The sequence below is a fragment of the Neophocaena asiaeorientalis genome, unplaced genomic scaffold (assembly GCF_003031525.2).
Source record: "Neophocaena asiaeorientalis asiaeorientalis breed wild unplaced genomic scaffold, Neophocaena_asiaeorientalis_V1.1 scaffold248, whole genome shotgun sequence".
NCBI lineage: Eukaryota > Metazoa > Chordata > Mammalia > Artiodactyla > Phocoenidae > Neophocaena > Neophocaena asiaeorientalis.
The window spans coordinates 1,499,332-1,517,288 of record NW_020185320.1 but is presented as its reverse complement, the minus strand read 5'-3'; the positions used below and the strand labels follow the sequence as shown (position 1 = coordinate 1,517,288).

The window sequence follows — 17,957 nt, the reverse complement described above, 5'->3', positions numbered from 1 at the left end:
AGCAAAATCAGGTGTGGTGTTGAGAAAGTTTGAGACTCACTGGTTTAAGTACTAAGTCAGCAAATCAGCCTTGGCAGCCAGAGCAGGTGGGTGCGTGCCCCCAGGAGGTGGGCTTCTTCCAGGAGGCCCGCGGACAAGGGGGCGGAAGGCCTTTGAGGAGGTGGCTGGCACGTTGTGTTTTGTCAGCATCACCCCAAGGGAAGCTGCCAGACGTCAAAGTGGTCATTTTGCCCCCTGTAGCCAGCCCCAGAACAGTGAGGAAAGGAAACGAGGGAAGCAGGTGGGAACAAGGGTTGTGTTAAAGCGTGCCAGCTCCTCCCAAAGCCCTGGCTCTGAGCCCATACAGACTCTTGACCTGGCCCAGATCTGGGGGTGGCAGGTCAGTGGACACCCAGCCAGGTCTCTAGGTGACTCCTACGCACGTTGATGCCACCTTCAGCAGGTGGTGTGGACCCTGGGGAGCAGTTTTCAAACCAGCCTGGTGATCTGGTTGCCCCTGGGCCCAACCCCAGGGCCCCAGAATAAAGTCTCTGAGCCTGAGAAGGACAGCAGTCATGCAGTCGGCCTCCTAGGGCTCCGCCAGGTTTGGGAGCCCTGTGCCAGGGTAACTGTTTTTTGGCCACACTGTGTGGCTTGCAGGGTTGTAGTTCCCCGACCAGGGATTGAACCCTCATCCTCAGCAGTGAAAGCACGGAGTCCTAACCACTGGACCGCCAGGGGATTCCCCAAGGTAATGTTCTTTAAAGTATGCTTTTACTGGCAACTCCAGAGTACCTGATTCTTCTTCTCTTTTCCCTTTCTACCAGGCACTGGGAAATCACGAATTTGATAATGGTGTAGAAGGCCTGATTGATCCACTTCTCAAAGAGGCCAAATTTCCAATTCTGAGTGCAAACATTAAAGCCAAGGGGCCGCTGGCGTCTCAAATATCAGGACTTTATTTGCCGTATAAAATTCTTCCTGTTGGTGATGAAGTTGTAGGGATTGTTGGATACACTTCAAAAGAAACCCCTTTCCTCTCCAATCCAGGTATTTTCTTCTTTTACAGCACTTGTTGCTTGAAAATAGATGCACTAAATCAGAGCTTGGCATTATTTTTCTGGACTGTTGGTTAAAGTAGGAACGTGTGGTATTGGACACGTGTGTTCTTAGGATGACACTGAGCAACCAGTCCAGTGGCTCCCAGTTGCCCTGAGTTACTTCTTAAAGACATTTGCCCTCCTGCTCAATGAACTTCTTTGTTGACATAGACAGTATCTTTGTTTAATTCAGTGCATTCAGAATTGGACGGGAGGGCCGTTGATATCCAGTGCTGAACGGTACAGAGTCACTCACTGGAGGATGAGAGCCACGTGACTCACGCCCTTCTTCCTGTGGAGGCAGAGCCCAGAGCCAGGGTTTTACCTCAATTTACCTCAACTTTCCTTTTCTAATATGATTATTACATGTCCAGTTAACTCTGCTTTCTCTGTTTTTAGTTATTTGTCTCTTACAGTTTTAATGACTTTGTTGTATCTGGCTTTCTGGGAAATATATATACGTTTTTGAATGGTCTTGTGTGTGTGTGTGTGTGTGTGTGTGTGTGTGTGTGTGTGTGTGTGTATGTGTATATACATCATACAGGAGAGATATATATATATCTGCTATATCTATACACACACACATATGTATAACCCTGAGACCATTCAGAAAACATTTTTGAGCCACTTTTAGAGGAGCACTTTGGCAGTAAAAACAAAAAGATGTTTTTTTCTAAATTATCCAAATCAGTGTTCTGTCCACATTTGAAGAAAACAGGGAAGTAAGGGTTTTCGTTAAGAATGAACTGATAAAGGACATCTAATTAACAATTAGAAAAGTCACGTGTTTCTTGCTGCTGTTTAAAATACCGTCGGAAACAACGAAAAGGTCAATGGTTGGCCTTGAGCGGCTCCGGGGCCCAGAGGGTCCTGCAGGGCTTGGAGGCGGGGCTGGGCCGCTCTCCACGGCTGGGGACCTGGGGCTTGTCAGGCACCCCAGGCGGCAGGTGGACGTCTATCCCACGGTGACCAAGCCTTTGCACACGGTCACCGGCTGTTGCTGAGGTCATTGTGAAGCCACAGAGGGCAGCCACGGACGTGATGAGTCACTGGCTTTTTTTCTTTTAATATCTTTATTGGAGTGTAATTGCTTTACACTGGTGTGCTAGCTTCTGCTGAGGCACTGGCTTTTGAAGTGTCTTAGGAGTGCTCTTCTGCCTCAGAGGGATGTGGTCCCACCCGAGGGACCTGGAGTACAGTCTCAGGCTGCGCTCCACCACCTGGCCTGACCTCTTCCTCTCCCCACCCCTGCAGACATCGCTGTGTGGGCTGATCAGACCTTCCCCGGGGCTCAGGGGATGCTGCCTCTGAACCACCTGGGGCTTTCCTGCCAAGAGGCCAGGGTGGCGATTACAGAGTGAACCAATCACCGACATGGGTAGGGCTGGAGTAATGTGGCCCGGTTGCCGCAGGGTGCCCTCGGGTGGGACACTTCTGTGGGGTCCCCGTCACCCCCAGAAAACGCCTCCCCCTCATCACATCTGTCCTCGCTCTGGGCTTCCTGCATGACTGGAGCAGCCTGAGGACAGAGCTGGGTCTCCTCTCAGTGAAAATCTGGAACCCAGTAGAGTGGCCAGCTGAGGATCTTGGGCTAAAGATGTGGACCTGTTGAATAACTGAATAATTATGTGTCTCCATAATGTCTGTTCCACCCAGGGGGTTTTGAGTTCATTTAAGGCGGCATGTAATTAACGCCATAGAAGAGTCATAAACAAAGTCAGGGAGGGAGAGGGAGGGGTTCCGGTGAGCAAAGGACGTGATGGCCGGCTTGGGGGTCAGGCAGACACGATGAAGACCTTGCTTGGCCTCTCCAGGGTGTGCGAAGCAACTGGGGCAAAAGGCATTCCAGGAGTGAGGTCAGAGTCACGTGATAGGACACAAGCTCCTGAGGACAGGGACCTGCTGGGTGTCAGCACAGGGGAGGTTCCCAGTGAAAGTTGCTGGAATGGACTAGTGAGAGCAGGCAGGTGTGGGACCACAGTCCCAAAGTGGCTGGGTGTTCAGTTTTCTGGAACATGGGTTCTAAGCAGAGAAAGCTAGAAAGGGGGTGTGAGGACTGGATTGTCAGGCTGAGGAGTTCAGCATGATTTGGAGAAAAGCATTACCCCTCCTTTAATAGTCGCCAAGAAAGGGACTTCCCTGGCGGTCCACTGGTTAAGACTTTGCCTTCCAATGCAGGGGGTGCGGGTTCGATCCCTGATTGGGGAGTTAAGATCCCACATGCCTCGCAGCCAAAAAACCAAGACATAAAACAGAAGCAGTATGGTAACAAATTCAATAAAGACTTTAAAAAAATTTTTTTTAAATAGTCACCAGTAAAAAGATAGAAGGGGAGTGGGGTGGTGGAGAGACAAAGGGCTTCAGAGCTCAGACCACCCTGTCTGGGACTCTGACAGCACCCTGTCTTAGTTCTTTACCAGGTTACAACAGACGGGCTCCGAAGGGGCCATGCTCTTTCCAGCAGCTCTCAGGAGAGAAAGGCTGTACCATGCAGGGGCCAGGGCAGGAGCTGGGCAGGGGTGGAGAAGGACACTTGCTTCTCCCAAGACCACAGTCCCAGCAGCCCGGCTCCCCCTACAGACCTCTGACCCCAAATCCAGCCTCATTCCTCCCGTGCTGGTGACCCACAAGTATAATTTGTATTTCTAGCACGTTTAACTTATTTTAGCTAGATAATGGACTTCCTCTCACTCCCCTCATGATATACTGAAATATATCCCATGCTTTCTGTATGTGAGATGACCGATCCTGTGAGGTTTCTGATGCGTTAGGAGAACACATTCCTTTGTCCTCAGAGGCCTTTCTCTCAACTTTTTTCTTTCTTCTTGCCAGCCACACTGAAGTAGAGGACAGTAGCGTTGTCTGAAAGTCTCAGCAAACATTTCTTCAGTTATTCATTCATTCATTCCCCTGAGAGCTTGCCTCTGTGCCAGGCACTGTTCTAGGCATCAGAGATACTGACCCCCAAAAAAGCCCTGCCCACTGGAGCTTCACGTTTAGTGGGAGAAGAAATAAATGAGGAAAATGTTTGGTGCCAGAAGGTGATAAATGATATAGAGAGAAATTAAGCAGGAGACGGGGTGGCAAGTGGGGCATAGGGGTGGGCTCACGTTGTCGTTTTAAGGAGAGACTCAATGAGCAGCTCACAGAGATGGTGACATGGCACTGGGGGTGACCTGGGAGCCCTGAGCTTCTTGGGGTGACTGGCAAGAAGCATATTATTCTTGATGGCCTCATGGCAGACAATGGTGGCCAAGCTGTTACACCTCTTGATTTTTTTTGAAAAAAATCAATATTTATTTACTTTTCAAAAGTAAAGTAGGATTCGATAGATGGTTTCTTTTTTTTTTAATTGGAGTATAGTTGCTTTACAATGTTGTGTTAGTTTCTGCTGTACAGCAAAATGAATCAGCTCTATGTATACATATATCCCCTCTTTTTCGGATTTCCTTCCCGTTTAGGTCACCACAGAGCATTAAGTAGAGCTCCCTGTGCTATACAGCAGGTTCTCATTAGTTATCTGTTTTATGCATGTTAGTGTATATATATCAATCCCAATCTCCCCATTCACCCCTCCCTCCCTTTCCCCCTTTGGTGTTCATACGTTTGTTCTCTACGTCTGTGTCTCTATTTCTGCCCTGCAGACATCACCTCTTGATTTTTAAATGTTGCCTGTGAGTTACTTACAGCACTGCGGGTCCCACCCCACATCTGTGCGCCACTCGTTTTCAGGCCATCCGTCTGGAATGCCCCCGGCTTTGCCATCAGCCATGCTGTTTATTTTATGTGCTCACTGGCACGTGTTGGCTTGACTGATTCGAGAGACTCCAGAGTTCCCCACTGGAGCACACGGAGACCCCCAAACCCCACGGCATCACAAGGGATGAGTTTAACAGTCCTGTAGCTCCTTAGAGAGTTGAATACTTTTCACACTGGAGATGGCAGACTCCTGGGTTTCGAAAGAGTATTACGAGACTGAGTCATGTTTCAGCATTTTCATTTGAGAGATGGTTCTGAGATACTCGCATAAGGGAATCTGGATCCTCTAGAGGATCCCGAGTCACAGGTGGCTGGATGTGACTTCAGGGCAGCGTGTCTGTGTTTGCAGTCACCTGTGTGCCAGTCAGAGCCATAAGCCCTCAAGCTGCGCTGGGGTTTGGCCACAGGGGTAGCACGTGCCTGCGACACACAGAGCGCCCAGCTGGGGAGTCACACCCATACTCACCAGCTGCCCCGGCGGTCAAGCTTCCGCTCCCACTGCGTGCGGGGCGAGCCTCCAGGAAAGGATGCGCATGCTCCCAGGGCCAGCAGTCCTTGGATGGGACACCCCCCCCCCCCCCGCCCCCGCCCGCTGCAATCTAATCAGAGCTCCGTGATGCTCGAATGCTGATCTTAGCCAGTGAACAAGACAGAGTTGTCAACGGTGTCATACGACTGGCATTCAAGGGCTAGTTGCCGACAGAGTTTCAAGTGTGAAGACTGATGATGTTGAACTTGCAGACAAAGCCGTAGAGTAGCTAATCTGGTTGGTCTTTTTCAGTTTTATTGAGATATGATTGACATCCAGCACCTGTATGGGTTTAAGGCGTGCAGCATAGTGACTTGGCATAGATACAGCCCATCGTGCTTATGTGCTCAGCCACGCTCAGCACTGGCCTGATGGAAGTCTAAATATACAAATAGATGTAAAAAAATAGAGAGATTCCAAATCTGAAGCCTCGTCACTGTTGGAATGTGAGTAACGTAATATCATCCACAACCTTAAACCGGTGCAACATGAAGCAAATGCAACTGAACATATTGATGTGGATTTTTATTGGCTTTGTAGAGGTTTTATACTGAATTTATAAATAAGTTTTGGTCTTAGTAATTTAAGAGCTTTAGGAGATTAAGGTGTTTTTATTTGGTATGCTTGTATAATAAGCAATATGATAAGAATTGTTGTCAATAAATGTCCATATTTATTTTCTTCCTTAGGAACGAATTTCGTATTCGAAGATGAAATCACTGCACTGCAACCTGAAGTAGATAAGCTAAAAACTCTAAATGTGAACAAAATTATTGCACTGGGACATTCTGGTTTTGAAACGGATAAACTCATCGCTCAGAAAGTGAAGGGCGTGGACGTAGTGGTGGGAGGACATTCCAACACGTTTCTTTACACAGGTAATGGCAGCGGGAGGGCTAGATAATATACGTTACATATATAGCATAATATATACATGTAATAATGTACATAGGTGGTGCACACTGAGTGGTAACATGTATAAATCTTACTCAAAGAGACTTTTTAAAACATTTTATTGAAATACAGTTGATTTACAATGTTGTGTTAGTTTCAGGTTTACAGCAAAGTGATTCAGTTATATATATATGTACATTCTTTTAGATTCTTTTCCATTATAGGTTATTACAAGCTATTGAGTAGAGTTCCCTGTGCTATTCAGTAGGTCCTTGTTGGTTATCTGTTTTATACATAGTAGTGTGTATGTTAATCCCAAACTCCGAATTTGTCCGTCCCCTGCTTTCCACTTTGGTAACCATAAGTTTGTTTTCCATGTCTGTGAGTCTATTTCTGTTTTGTAAATAAGTTCATTTATATCATTTTAAGTTAGATTCCGCATATGAGTGATGTCATATGATATTTGTCTTTCTCTGTCTGACTTGCTTCACTTAGTATGATAATCTCTAGGTCCATCCATGTTGCTGCAATTGGCATTATTTCATCCTTTTTGATGGCCAATTAGTATTCCAATGTGTATATGTACTACATCTTCTTTATCCATTCATCTGTTGATGGACATTTTGGTTGCCTCCATGCAAAGAGACATTTACTAAGAGTAATTTATTGGTTTCATGAGTATGTCAATTCCATTCACTTATGTAAATTATAAATATATATAACATACACATTCAAATATATAAAAGGTTACTGAGGCCCAACTAAAAGTCATTGTACATCAAAAAGCAACATGCATATAAAAATTTTAAGCATAAACAACGTAATGTAAATAAGGCCTTCACAGATCAAGGTGACAGGACTTGATTGGTAGGTTCACAGGTGGCAGAAGCTGGAACTCTGGGCTCAAGCCCTAACCCTGCAGCATCCCAGGACTGTGGTGCCCTAGAAGCGACAGGCCCCCGTGCTCTTGCAAGCACTCTCTCCTCCCTCGATTTCTTCCCCCCTCCTCTCCCTTCCCCTCTCTCCATCCCTCCCTCCTCCTCTCCCTCTTTCCCTTCCCTCTCTCTTTTCTTCCTTCCTTCCCGTCTTCCCTCCCTTCCTTCCACATGTCTCTCTCTCTCTCTTTCTCTCTCTCTCTCTCTCTCTCTCTCTCTCTCTCTCTCTCTCTCTCTTCCCTTGGTATCAGGTAGTTTTAGTTAGGAAAAGTCTAACTCTTTTTTTTCCCATTTGAACATAATACTGTCGCAAAACTTCTGGGTCTGGCTCAGTGAGTCTTTCCCACCATGGCTCTCCCCTCCCTCCCTTCTCCACGTCTCTCTCTCTCTCTCTCTCTCTCTCTCTCTCTCTCTCTCTCTCTCTCTCTCTCTCTCTCTCTCTTCCCTTGGTATCAGGTAGTTTTAGTTAGGAAAAGTCTAACTCTTTTTTTTCCCATTTGAACATAATACTGTCGCAAAACTTCTGGGTCTGGCTCAGTGAGTCTTTCCCACCATGGCCTCTCCCTGCCCCAACCACTGCTTCATGGGGCTTTAAAGTATTTTCAAGAAAAGGAAGACGAGCAGGAGAGCCTGCTGGAACTGGCTTCTATCAGCTCTGGGAAGGACGACTTCGATGGGGAACAACCCTCCCCTTGGAGAGGTTGCTGCTTCGCCCGTCTCTATGTGAGCTATCTCAGGCAATCCTATTTTTATAAAAGCAGCAATTAAAAATACCCAAAACAGGGCTTCCCTGGTGGTGCAGTGGTTGAGAGTCCGCCTGCCGATTCAGGGGACGTGGGTTCATGCCCCGGTCTGGGAAGATCCCACATGCCGCGGAGCGGCTGGGCCAGTGAGCCATGGCCGCTGAGCCTGCACGTCCGGAGCCTGTGCTCCGCAACGGGAGAGGCCGCAACGGTGAGAGGGCTGCATACCACAAAAAAAAAAAAACCCAAAGCAGTAAGAAATGTCCAAACCCGTTAAAAGTTCTCACTAAGAAGAGAGTATGGGTAATTTTTAATTTCTTCTTAGCACCTTTGAGTGTTTTCAAATGATGAATGCATGTTGCTTTTATAATGAGAAAAAGAGACACAAATTATTTTTTTAAAAAAGGAAAGAAAGAAACACAGTATTGGGTCAGAAGTCCTTATTCCTGTTTCACTTGAAGGACCTTGAGTAGTCACCCTCTCTGAACCTGTTAGCTTCGCTTCAGAATGTCAGTGACGATGCTTCAGTGAAATCCTGCAAAAGAGAATGTGCCTTTTGGTAAGGAGATGAATTTAGTGAATGATCAATGACTGCATGAAAGAAAGATCTGAGGATAAAAGTTACAATTTGCTTATCCATAAACCTTAAGGTAGATAATTACAGCCTCTGGAAAAAACTGCCTGTAGGGTCTTAGTCATTTATCTCACATTTCATGATTTCTTACCAAGATTAAACTTGTTCTCATGAAAATATTCAATTTGGATATTCATCATTGTGAGGAATGAACTTAACAATGAAAGGTAATTCCAGGACACAGTAGAGGATGAGGCATATTTGCTTGTTTAAATAAATTTTCCCAGCCTCGAAAAACAAAGCAGCAACAAAAAACAACCCTCCGCTGAATTGCCTTTGGAATTAGCTTAAAGTTAAATATGATTGGTTAATCAAATTAGGGTTAAAATAATACATCTTTTGGAATTTTAAATCTTGCTGAGAACCATTTCAGCACACACACAGGACCCAGCACACACAAACACACTCACCTGAAAGAGAATTTCACAAAGTGTCGGGATTGCATCTGATATTTTCTATTCTGTTATTTAATTTTTTTAGAATGCTGGTGACTACCTGTTAAATAAGATTCATTGTCTTGTCACCAGTCCATATTTTTAAAACCTCAGCTTTAAGTGGGGCACGACCAAAATAGGACATGGACGGTTCCCCTCCAAATAGTGAAGCCCCTGCAGGTTCTCTGGATTACAGCCGCCGTGCACATGCAGACCAGACAACCCTGGTATTGCCTGACCGTTCTCACGTTGGGATGAAGAGGAGAGGACTTCCACGTCCAGGCTTGCAAAATGTCAGAGCTGCGAGGATGAGGGCTAGAATGCAGACTTCTAAAGGATTTAAATCCTAGAGTTAAGGAACTGGTCCATGCTGTTGCCTTTGGACAAAAAAGTAGTTAAAGTGTGTGCAGGTTGGAAGATGTGGCAGGTGTGCCAGGGGACTCTCCTCTGCGTGTGACCCTTGAAGGCAGACAGGCTCCTGAGACGCCGTCGCTCTGTTTGTCTCCCGCTTTTTTAACTGGATTTTGGATCATGCAAGCCCATCAGTTTGCTGTGGCCTTGGTGAGTGTAGATGTCCGTCCTTTCCTCCATCTGCACAGTTAAGGAGTTACAAGCGTGACGTCTATGATCCCTTCTATTCAAACACCCTGCTCCCTAGAAAGGCATCCATGCCAAGAGCCTGACTGCTTATTGCGGGAATTTGGGGAAGTAAAACATTTCTTGGTAGAATACTCTGTAACTTCCTTAGGTTACTGCAGTGATTTTCTTTATACCTCCAGCTCCTTTGAGGCTCACACCTCCTGGTTACCCTGTCTTCCCCCCCCACCCCCCGTTATCACTGTCACCTAAGCCCCTCCCCAGTGTCACCAAAAATTTAGCACCCAACGTCCTGTCTTCCTCTGCACTCCAGCTCCTGCCTGCATCCTGGCTGAGTGTCTATATGGATGGTGGAGCCAGTACCCAAGTTCAGAGTCCCTTGATCCTATCAACTCGTGACTGTCACCTCCTTTTCAGCAACCTCACTTCTGGGACCATAGGCTGAGACCTGGTCATCATCCTGAATTGCGGCATGCCCACAGCCCCACTGCCCACCTCCCTCCTCTCCTTAAGGCTCTCTCACCCTTATTCCTCTGCGAAGCGGCCTGCAGCCTCACGGAAACCTGGGTCTGGTGAACCCTCCTCCCCTCCCAGCCCAGCAGGTGTCACTTCTCCTCCTTAGCCTGGGAGCGTCCATTACAGACTCACCCCACGTCTCTGGCTGACACCCGGAAGGCGGGTGCCCAGGATTGTTGAGTGAATGCTGACAGATGTAGCTCCTTTAAAAGTAAGCTCTTTTGGGACTTCCCTGGTGGTCCAGTGGTTAGGGCTTCCTGCTTCCACTGCTGGAGGCATGGGTTTGATCCCTAGTCAGGGAACTGAGATCTCACATGACGCATGGCGTGGCCAAAAAAAAAAAAAAATTATTTTTTAAGTAAGATTTCTTTATTTGAACAGCTTTTTGTATTAAGTACCTCATTTGTATTGCTTCTGGATTTTGGCACACATTTCTTGAATATGAAATTCAAGCCTTTTCATTGACTTAGAGAACATAAATGATTTTAATAACCACCGTATTTTGTTCTCAAAACAAATGGAGTTCACAGTTTAAGTATAAATAAAACCAGGAAACCTTAGCGCTTGTTCTTCCCACGGCAGCCAGCGGCCGGGTACTCCGAGTGCAGGGGCGGAGCCATCCCTGCTTTGTTAGAATAAGTGAGCGAGGACAAAAGCCTTGGTTGTGGTTTGCAATCATTGTTTATCTCGCCATTGATTTTCACTCTTGTAGTTGAGATAATCTTGTCTTTTAGAAAAAGAAAGTGGTCTTATTATTTACTACATCCACAGGACAGGGAAACACTCTCCAACAAAGAACCGCTTCCTTTGGGCATCTGTAGGATTGCTGATGTGTGGGTTTATTGAGTGAGCCAGGAGAATGAGCCAGAGGACAGAGGTGTGGCCGGTAACTTCAAAGATGATGTCCTTGGTGGCACCGGGACTCACTTGTCCCAGGGGTCACTACTCAGGACCCCTCGGTCAGCTTCCAGCCATAGCCCCGCACCAGCACCAGCTTCCTTCACGGAGCAAAGCCAGAGCCTTCTGGTTAACGATTTTTGCAGCCACATAACACTGATCGGTTTTAGTTACGTCTCATGAAACCGCTTTCCAGGGCGAAGTGGGGTGAGCCAAACCCCAAATGATCTGTAAAACAGGGTCACATCCTTTGGCAGGGTTGAGTTGTCAGGCAAGCTGATGACCGACTACGTATTGTGAAATCCAAAGCCTGCTCCTGCCACAGGGCAGATCTCTTCCCGGGGCTGCCATTCGTGTTGCCCTAAGTTTGCCCCTTGATGGTCTTCAAGGACCTCATTTTTCCAGCCTCACTGTGACAAGCAGCACGGGGTCATGGAGAGGGCTTTGGACTCCGACGGCCACAGTCTCCCCCCGAGGTTGGTCACTACTGGCTGTCCGACCTCAGACATGTTACTTAACCACTCTGAGCTTCAGTTTTTTATTCTAAAAAACCGCTACAGTGATACGACTACCTCAGAGAATGTCATACGGATTAAATGAGGTGGTATAGGAACAGAACATAGTGGGTCCAAGAAAAATATGTCAGTTCTCCAATATTCTGCAATATGGGAAAATGTATAGAATTTCATTTTAAATGAAAAAGAGGAAGATACATTTTTTTTTTTTTTTTTGCCATACGCGGGCCTCTCACCGTTGTGGCCTCTCCTGTTGTGGAGCACAGGCTCTGGATGCGCAGGCTTAGCGGCCATGGCTCACGGGCCCAGCCGCTCTGCGGCACGCGGGACCCTCCCAGACCGGGGCACGAACCCGTGTCCCCTGCATCGGCAGGCGGACTCTGAACCACTGTGCCACCAGGGAAGCCCCAACAATTTTTTTTCTTTTACAACTATACAAACATTTATTACCCAGACTGTAGTCACTTGACACAACTCCAAACTAATTTATGAGGTCACTCCTCTCTTGAATAAATAAAAAGACTCTTTATCTTACAAAACTCGGGAAACACTGGAGCTCTTCTCACCCCCTCCCCCCAAAATCTGATCATTCCTTGGGGAGCCTCTATTTTTCCTGATCCCCTAGGTCCTGATTCTTACTTGTGTCCCCCCTGTTCTTGCCTCTTTCAAACCATTCTTCTTGTCCATGCAGCAGAGACCCAAATATGGAAGAGTGCCCTTTCTTCTTGATCTCCCTGAATTCCATCCACATGAGGCAGCTTCCCTCCAAGTCGGCTACGCACAGCAGGGGACCCACCGCTGTGCAGCGTGGGATGACTCTGCCTTCCAAGTCTCTGCCACCCCAGGGCGTGCCTCGCTGGCTGGCTTTCTGGCTTTCTTCCGCAGCCCGCCCTCCTCCCATTCCGGTTCTCCTCTTGTTACTCCTGTCCTCACCCCCTTGATCCAAGGCTACCCCTGAAACTCAAGTTTTCTCCCACTATTTTTATGCAAAAAATTAAGCTCTTTGTGCGCACCCCTGCTCCACCATCCCCATCATTGTCGGGGACCCGTCCTTCCAGGCAGGTCTGCCTCACCTCCCCCTGCGGAGGAGGAGAGGAACGAGGACCCAAGACCGTCATTAGGGAAGCCTGGCGGACCCTGGTCCTCTCACAGGTGTTTACTAGACAGAAAATGATTTTTTCCCTATAACGGATTCTGCCACCCATTTCCCCTTCTTTGCTATCCGTGCATACGTATTTTATTTATTATTTATTTGTTTGTTTTTGTTTATTTATTTATGGCTGCGTTGGGTCTTTGTTGCTGTGAGCGGGCTTTCTTTAGTTGCAGCAAGCTGGGGCTACTCTTCGTTGCAGTGCACAGGCTTCTCATTGTGGTGGCTCCTCGTTGCGGAGCACAGGCTCTAGGTGCTCAGGCTTCAGTAGCTGTGGCATGTGGGCTCAGTAGTTGTGGCTCACGGGCTCTAGAGCGCAGGCTCAGCAGTTGTGGCGCACGGGCCTAGTTGCTCCGCGGCATGTGGGATCTTCCCGGACCAGGGCTCGAACCCGTGTTCCCTGCATCGGCAGGCGGATTCTTAACTACTGTGCCACTAGGGAAGCCCTACATATATTTTTTTAATTGAAGTATACTTGATTTACAATGTTGTGTTAATTTCTGCTGTACAGCAAAGTGGTTCAGTTATACATATATTTACATTCTTTTTTATATTCTTTTCCATTTTGGTGTATCACAAGATATTGAATATAGTTCCCTGTGCTCTACAGTAGGACCTTGTTGCTTATCCATTCTATATATACTAGTTTGCATCTGCTAATCCCAAACTCCCAATCCTTCCCTCACACACCCTCCCTCTCCCTTGGCCACCACAAGTCTGTTCTCTTCATACATATATATATTTTTTAATTCACAGAAATTATATTGGTTATTGCTATGGCAGGGTGGGACTGTAATTAAATTTTTCTTCTCCATTTGCCAAATAGTCGTGCTAGTTTTACTTTGATAAAAAAGAAAAAATTTTTAACCTCTCTAAACCCTAGAAACTGAACCATTAATCCTAAAGTTTATGAAAAGAAAATTTTCCACAGACACTTTACTGATCAGTAGGCTTTTATTTGGCAATTCATGGGCGGAGCAGCATCCCATGTGGCAGAGAAAAGGGGGCTCGGAAGAGCTATAGGAGGCCATAGGGTCTTAGAGACCAAAGGGAGCAGAAACAAGGAAGTTGCCCTGGGCATTGCTGACGGTTAACTTCCCTTCTGTGGAGCGCAGGGAGGTCTTGGAGCCTGTGTGGCATGGGCCTGCGGGGCTGGGAGCGCCGGGCCTGCCTGTTCTGGGAGAGCCACGCAGAAGCGCAGTGGAGTTCTGGTTTGCTGATGGGAATCTTAGCATGAGCGGCTCCATCTTGGGCCTGATCTGGTTACTTTCACAACTTGAATTCTTATAAATATGTGTGTTAATTTTTTTAAAAAGGAGAGGCATATACTCAATTTGAGAATCTGAGCTAAATACACAAATGACCAAATGTATCTTCTTACCTTTAAAAGATAAGAAACCGGGAGTGCGGTGCTTTGTCCCAAGCAGCCTGGCTGTGCCTCACTCAGATCTCTTGTCCTCAGTTTATTAATTTCCCCCAAACCTAGAAACTCATACGGTTGTCAGTTTTGGCGTCTCACGTGTAAGGAGATTTCCAAATCGTCTGTCATGTTGCGGAAGCAGAGCTTCGGGCTTCCCCACCAGAAGTCCTCCAGGTTCTGAGATGAGCCCATTTGAATTGTGCATCGTGTGCTCCACTGCCCGCCCCTGTGGCCGAAGCTAATGCTTTGTGGAAATCAGCAGTTCAGACCCTCACTGAATACAAACACCTAGCATTTCCCAGGGTACAGAACCACTGGAATGCCCTGTCCAGCTAAATGCTGATTTTCCGTAAAAAAAAATATCAGGTTTATTTACATCAATTCATGGTCCTGTGGACCTCCTTTTTAATTTCAAATGGAACTACAAAGCATGTTAACATGAAAATCAGTCTCTCTCTCTCCAGCCCGTTCCTTTGGACTTCGCATTTTAACAGGCCATAGTGATGGAACCAGGGGATGGCTGCATTGTTATGATTTTGTTTTTAATTTTTATATAAAACCCTGTTCTATAATGTAAAAAGCGAATGGGAAGTCTGGTGTCTGGAAGGATAGTCACCCTGACTTAGATCCTCCGTGAAGAGAAGAGGGTGATGGACAGCAGAGGAGAGGAGAGTTTTCCCAGTGAAAACTTTCCCCAGTGAGTGGCCTCTCCAGGCCTCACAAAGATGAAGCGAAGCCCTCAGGCCTGGCTCCACAGGACAGTGGAGTCCCACACACTGGGCACTTGTTGGAGCTTGGAGGTGTTTGTTGAGTGAGTGAATGTGTGTGAACCCATTCCCACCCTGCCGGGGTCTCTTATTTACCCCAGCCAGTCAGGACCGGGTACAGGCAGACAGCCCGGATTGGACTTCATGAGAGTTTGTGCCCACTCTGGGTACCACTTGAAGATACGTCATCACTGTTAGACCTTCCGGTCATCACTGAATGTCCAAGAGCCAGAATGTGGGCAGTATATCGAAGCATGTACAAAACAGAGGGACAGAGTCCCAATATGGAGAATGTCAGTGGCCCCTTGAGTTCTCTGGAGGAGACATGACAGCCTGTGTATCAGGGTCGGGTACAGAGATGGCTGAGGAGACAGTGACTCACCCCTCTGGTTGCGGAACACCTTTTGACAGCAGCTGGCCTGACTACCTGGGGGGAAAAGGGCATCTCGGCCAGCCTACTTCATGGCTTGCAATGCCACAAGACTTCCTGCATGTGAAAGATGCTCATAACTTAAAAAAAAAAAAAAAAATTAGACTACTTTTGGTGTCAAACACTATCAAATCTCTTGTTTTACAAATACAGGAAATAAATTTAGGTCCCAGGAGTTAAAAGTCTCTCCCAAGGTTGTGAAACAAGATTAAAAGGGAGCTGGCACCAAAACCCATTCTCTCCACAAGCAGGTGTTCGGCTTTATGAGCCCCACCCAGCTCATTAGTTGAGGAAATTGAATGGAGGGGGGTTGGGGGATGGGGCATGACTCCCCTTGACATATGGATTCCTCCACAGGAAGGGCATGTAAATCTTGTCTGATCTCTGGAGAACTGTTGGCTAAACCACTTAAAATCAGTCGTTCAACATTTATTGACCACCTACTATATGCTGGGCCAGCCCCAGAGACACAGCAGCCTCTGCCCACATGGAACTTACTGGCTTGAAAGGGATCCTGATGCCGATCAGATTTTTTTTTTTTAAGTATGCAAAGAAATCAATCATATGTAATTACAAAGCACGCTGTGAAGGAGGAAGTCCACAATGCTGGGAGAGCAGGTATAGGAGTGCCTGACCACGTCTGGGAAATCATTAGAGATGATATGGTAACTTGGTAAATAATTATCTCTAACCTTTATTGGGCGTTTACCTGAGTCAGGCTTCATGTGCTGCTTAACTTCTTTAATTCTCGAAACAACCTCTCAGGCAGGTGTTGTTATTTTCTCCTTTTACAGATGAATAAACTGAAACAAAAAGATGTAAATAATTTGCCTGTGGGCCTCTGGTTCCAGGTCTTACTCTATATTCATGACTATGGAGGCGGGTGTGGTCTAGGAATGGGAGAAACTAAGATTGCTGAAGTGCAGGGTGAAGGGTCTAGATGAAGCTGGGCCACATCGTGTGGGTCTGATAGGCTATGATGCTCACATCAAAAATTGTAGTGTTGCTATCCAAGCGAACGTGGGTCTGCTCACCCACCATGCAGAAAAGCCAGTCCACTGACACCAGGTTGTAATGAAGGAAAGTATAGCGTTTGTTTGCCAGGTGCCGAGCAAGGAGTCTTGTGCCCAGGAGTCCCACAGGGCCCTGCTCCGTATCAGCTGGGCAGGCGCTTGCCTGGGCCTAAGCTGGGAACGCCCGCATTCCTGAGGGGCTGCTGTTACGTTCCCTCAGACACCCTCGCTGTTCTAGGGAATGCCCTGTTACCAGCTCTAACTGTCAGCCCCACAGCTCCTGGCTCCTCCAAGGCTTGCTTCCAAGAGGACTGATTTGCCAAAAGGCTGGAATAGAGTTCTGGTAAACAGTTCTCCCCCTGCCAAGAGGACAGGCTGCGTTTCCAAAGACAGATATGTGGCTCTTGTGTGTGGAGAGACGATCTGGGGCGTGAGCCTCTGTGGCTGAATCGAGTGCTGTGGGAACTCTGAAGCCCTGGATTGCTTTCTCTGCCAGTGGTTTTCTGGGGTTGCCAAGTGCACAGGAAGCAGAGAGGGCCCAGCCGTGGGGAACGCAGACTGGAGCCAAACTAGACTGGTTATTGTCTCAGCCACGTGGGAAACGTCCTCCTTGTCTCCGATTAAGTCCATCCGAGATGAAGATGACACATCTTTTGTTCTAACAAATGGCATATCAAGGCCACTCAGCACCGGAGAAAGTCCCCTGTGCTACAGGAGCTGGGGTTGGTGGCTCCTATTTGTAAAGAGCAAGCTGATCTGATGAGGTATCTGACCCCATAGTTCGATTCCGAATTTTTACGTTCTGTTTAAACTCAGATATATTTATGGAAGGCAGAAAAAATAAAGGCTAAAGAAGTCAGGCTTGCCCTTCTCTTGGGTTTCCAGGAATCTGCCAGACCCCTTTCTGAAACAGATGTAGGGCCTGTTCCTCCTGGACGAGGTGTTGTGCGCCACCTTGTGGATATAATGGGAACTGCACGTTGCCAGGCTTCTCTGGGCTCAGAGGATGAGCCACCATCCCTAACCGTGCCCAGCTGAGAAGGTGAAGGGACTGCCACATCCCCGTCCCCTGAAGTAAAGGCTAGGCTCCAGGTCTGTCCAAGGACCACCACAAAACCGAATGCTACTCTTCAATGCATCAGACCATCTATGGCAGTCACCGCCACCATCTGCCGGCCACCCGTAAGCCTGTGCAAATGGAGATGGGACACGGCCTGCACTGGATCTCAAGTCCGTGCTTTTGTAGAAATAAAATTCCAAGGCTTTCTTCTTTATCCAGAGGAAGCAAGACAATGGGAAATTAAGATTGGCCACAGCTATGAATATTTCCTGCTGGTGAAATGTTGGTATTTGCAGCACTTCTGCTCTGTGGTTACTGAGCTAAAGGGGCTGCTTTTGGCTCAGGCGCAAGGCAGGACTGGGTTTTTCATAAACCCAGGTGTACAGCATAATGTCTTCAGTGAAAAGGGAAGCCCAGACACAGCTTGGGGCACAAAGGTGCAGCCACTGGGCTTGCACCTGCTTTGGTGAGTGCCCTTCGGAAACCAGCTCTTGCAGGCTCTCTGAGAACAGCACGTCGTAGGCTGTGTTGGGCAGTGGAGAGAACATAAGCTCCGGTGTCTCACAGCCCTGCTTTTCAACCCGC

General features: G+C 47.4%; 1 protein-coding gene across 2 annotated transcripts in view; it reads left to right on the top strand.

Moving 5' to 3' along the window:
- NT5E (5'-nucleotidase ecto) overlaps positions 1-17,957 on the top strand; it is a 45,174-nt gene that overhangs the window by 14,270 nt on the left and 12,947 nt on the right. For both annotated transcript variants that reach the window (XM_024733714.1, XM_024733715.1), the window contains exons 2-3: positions 807-1,029; positions 6,057-6,245. In XM_024733714.1, the coding sequence (XP_024589482.1) occupies positions 807-1,029; positions 6,057-6,245 (412 nt within the window). The remainder of the gene's footprint in view (positions 1-806; positions 1,030-6,056; positions 6,246-17,957) is intronic.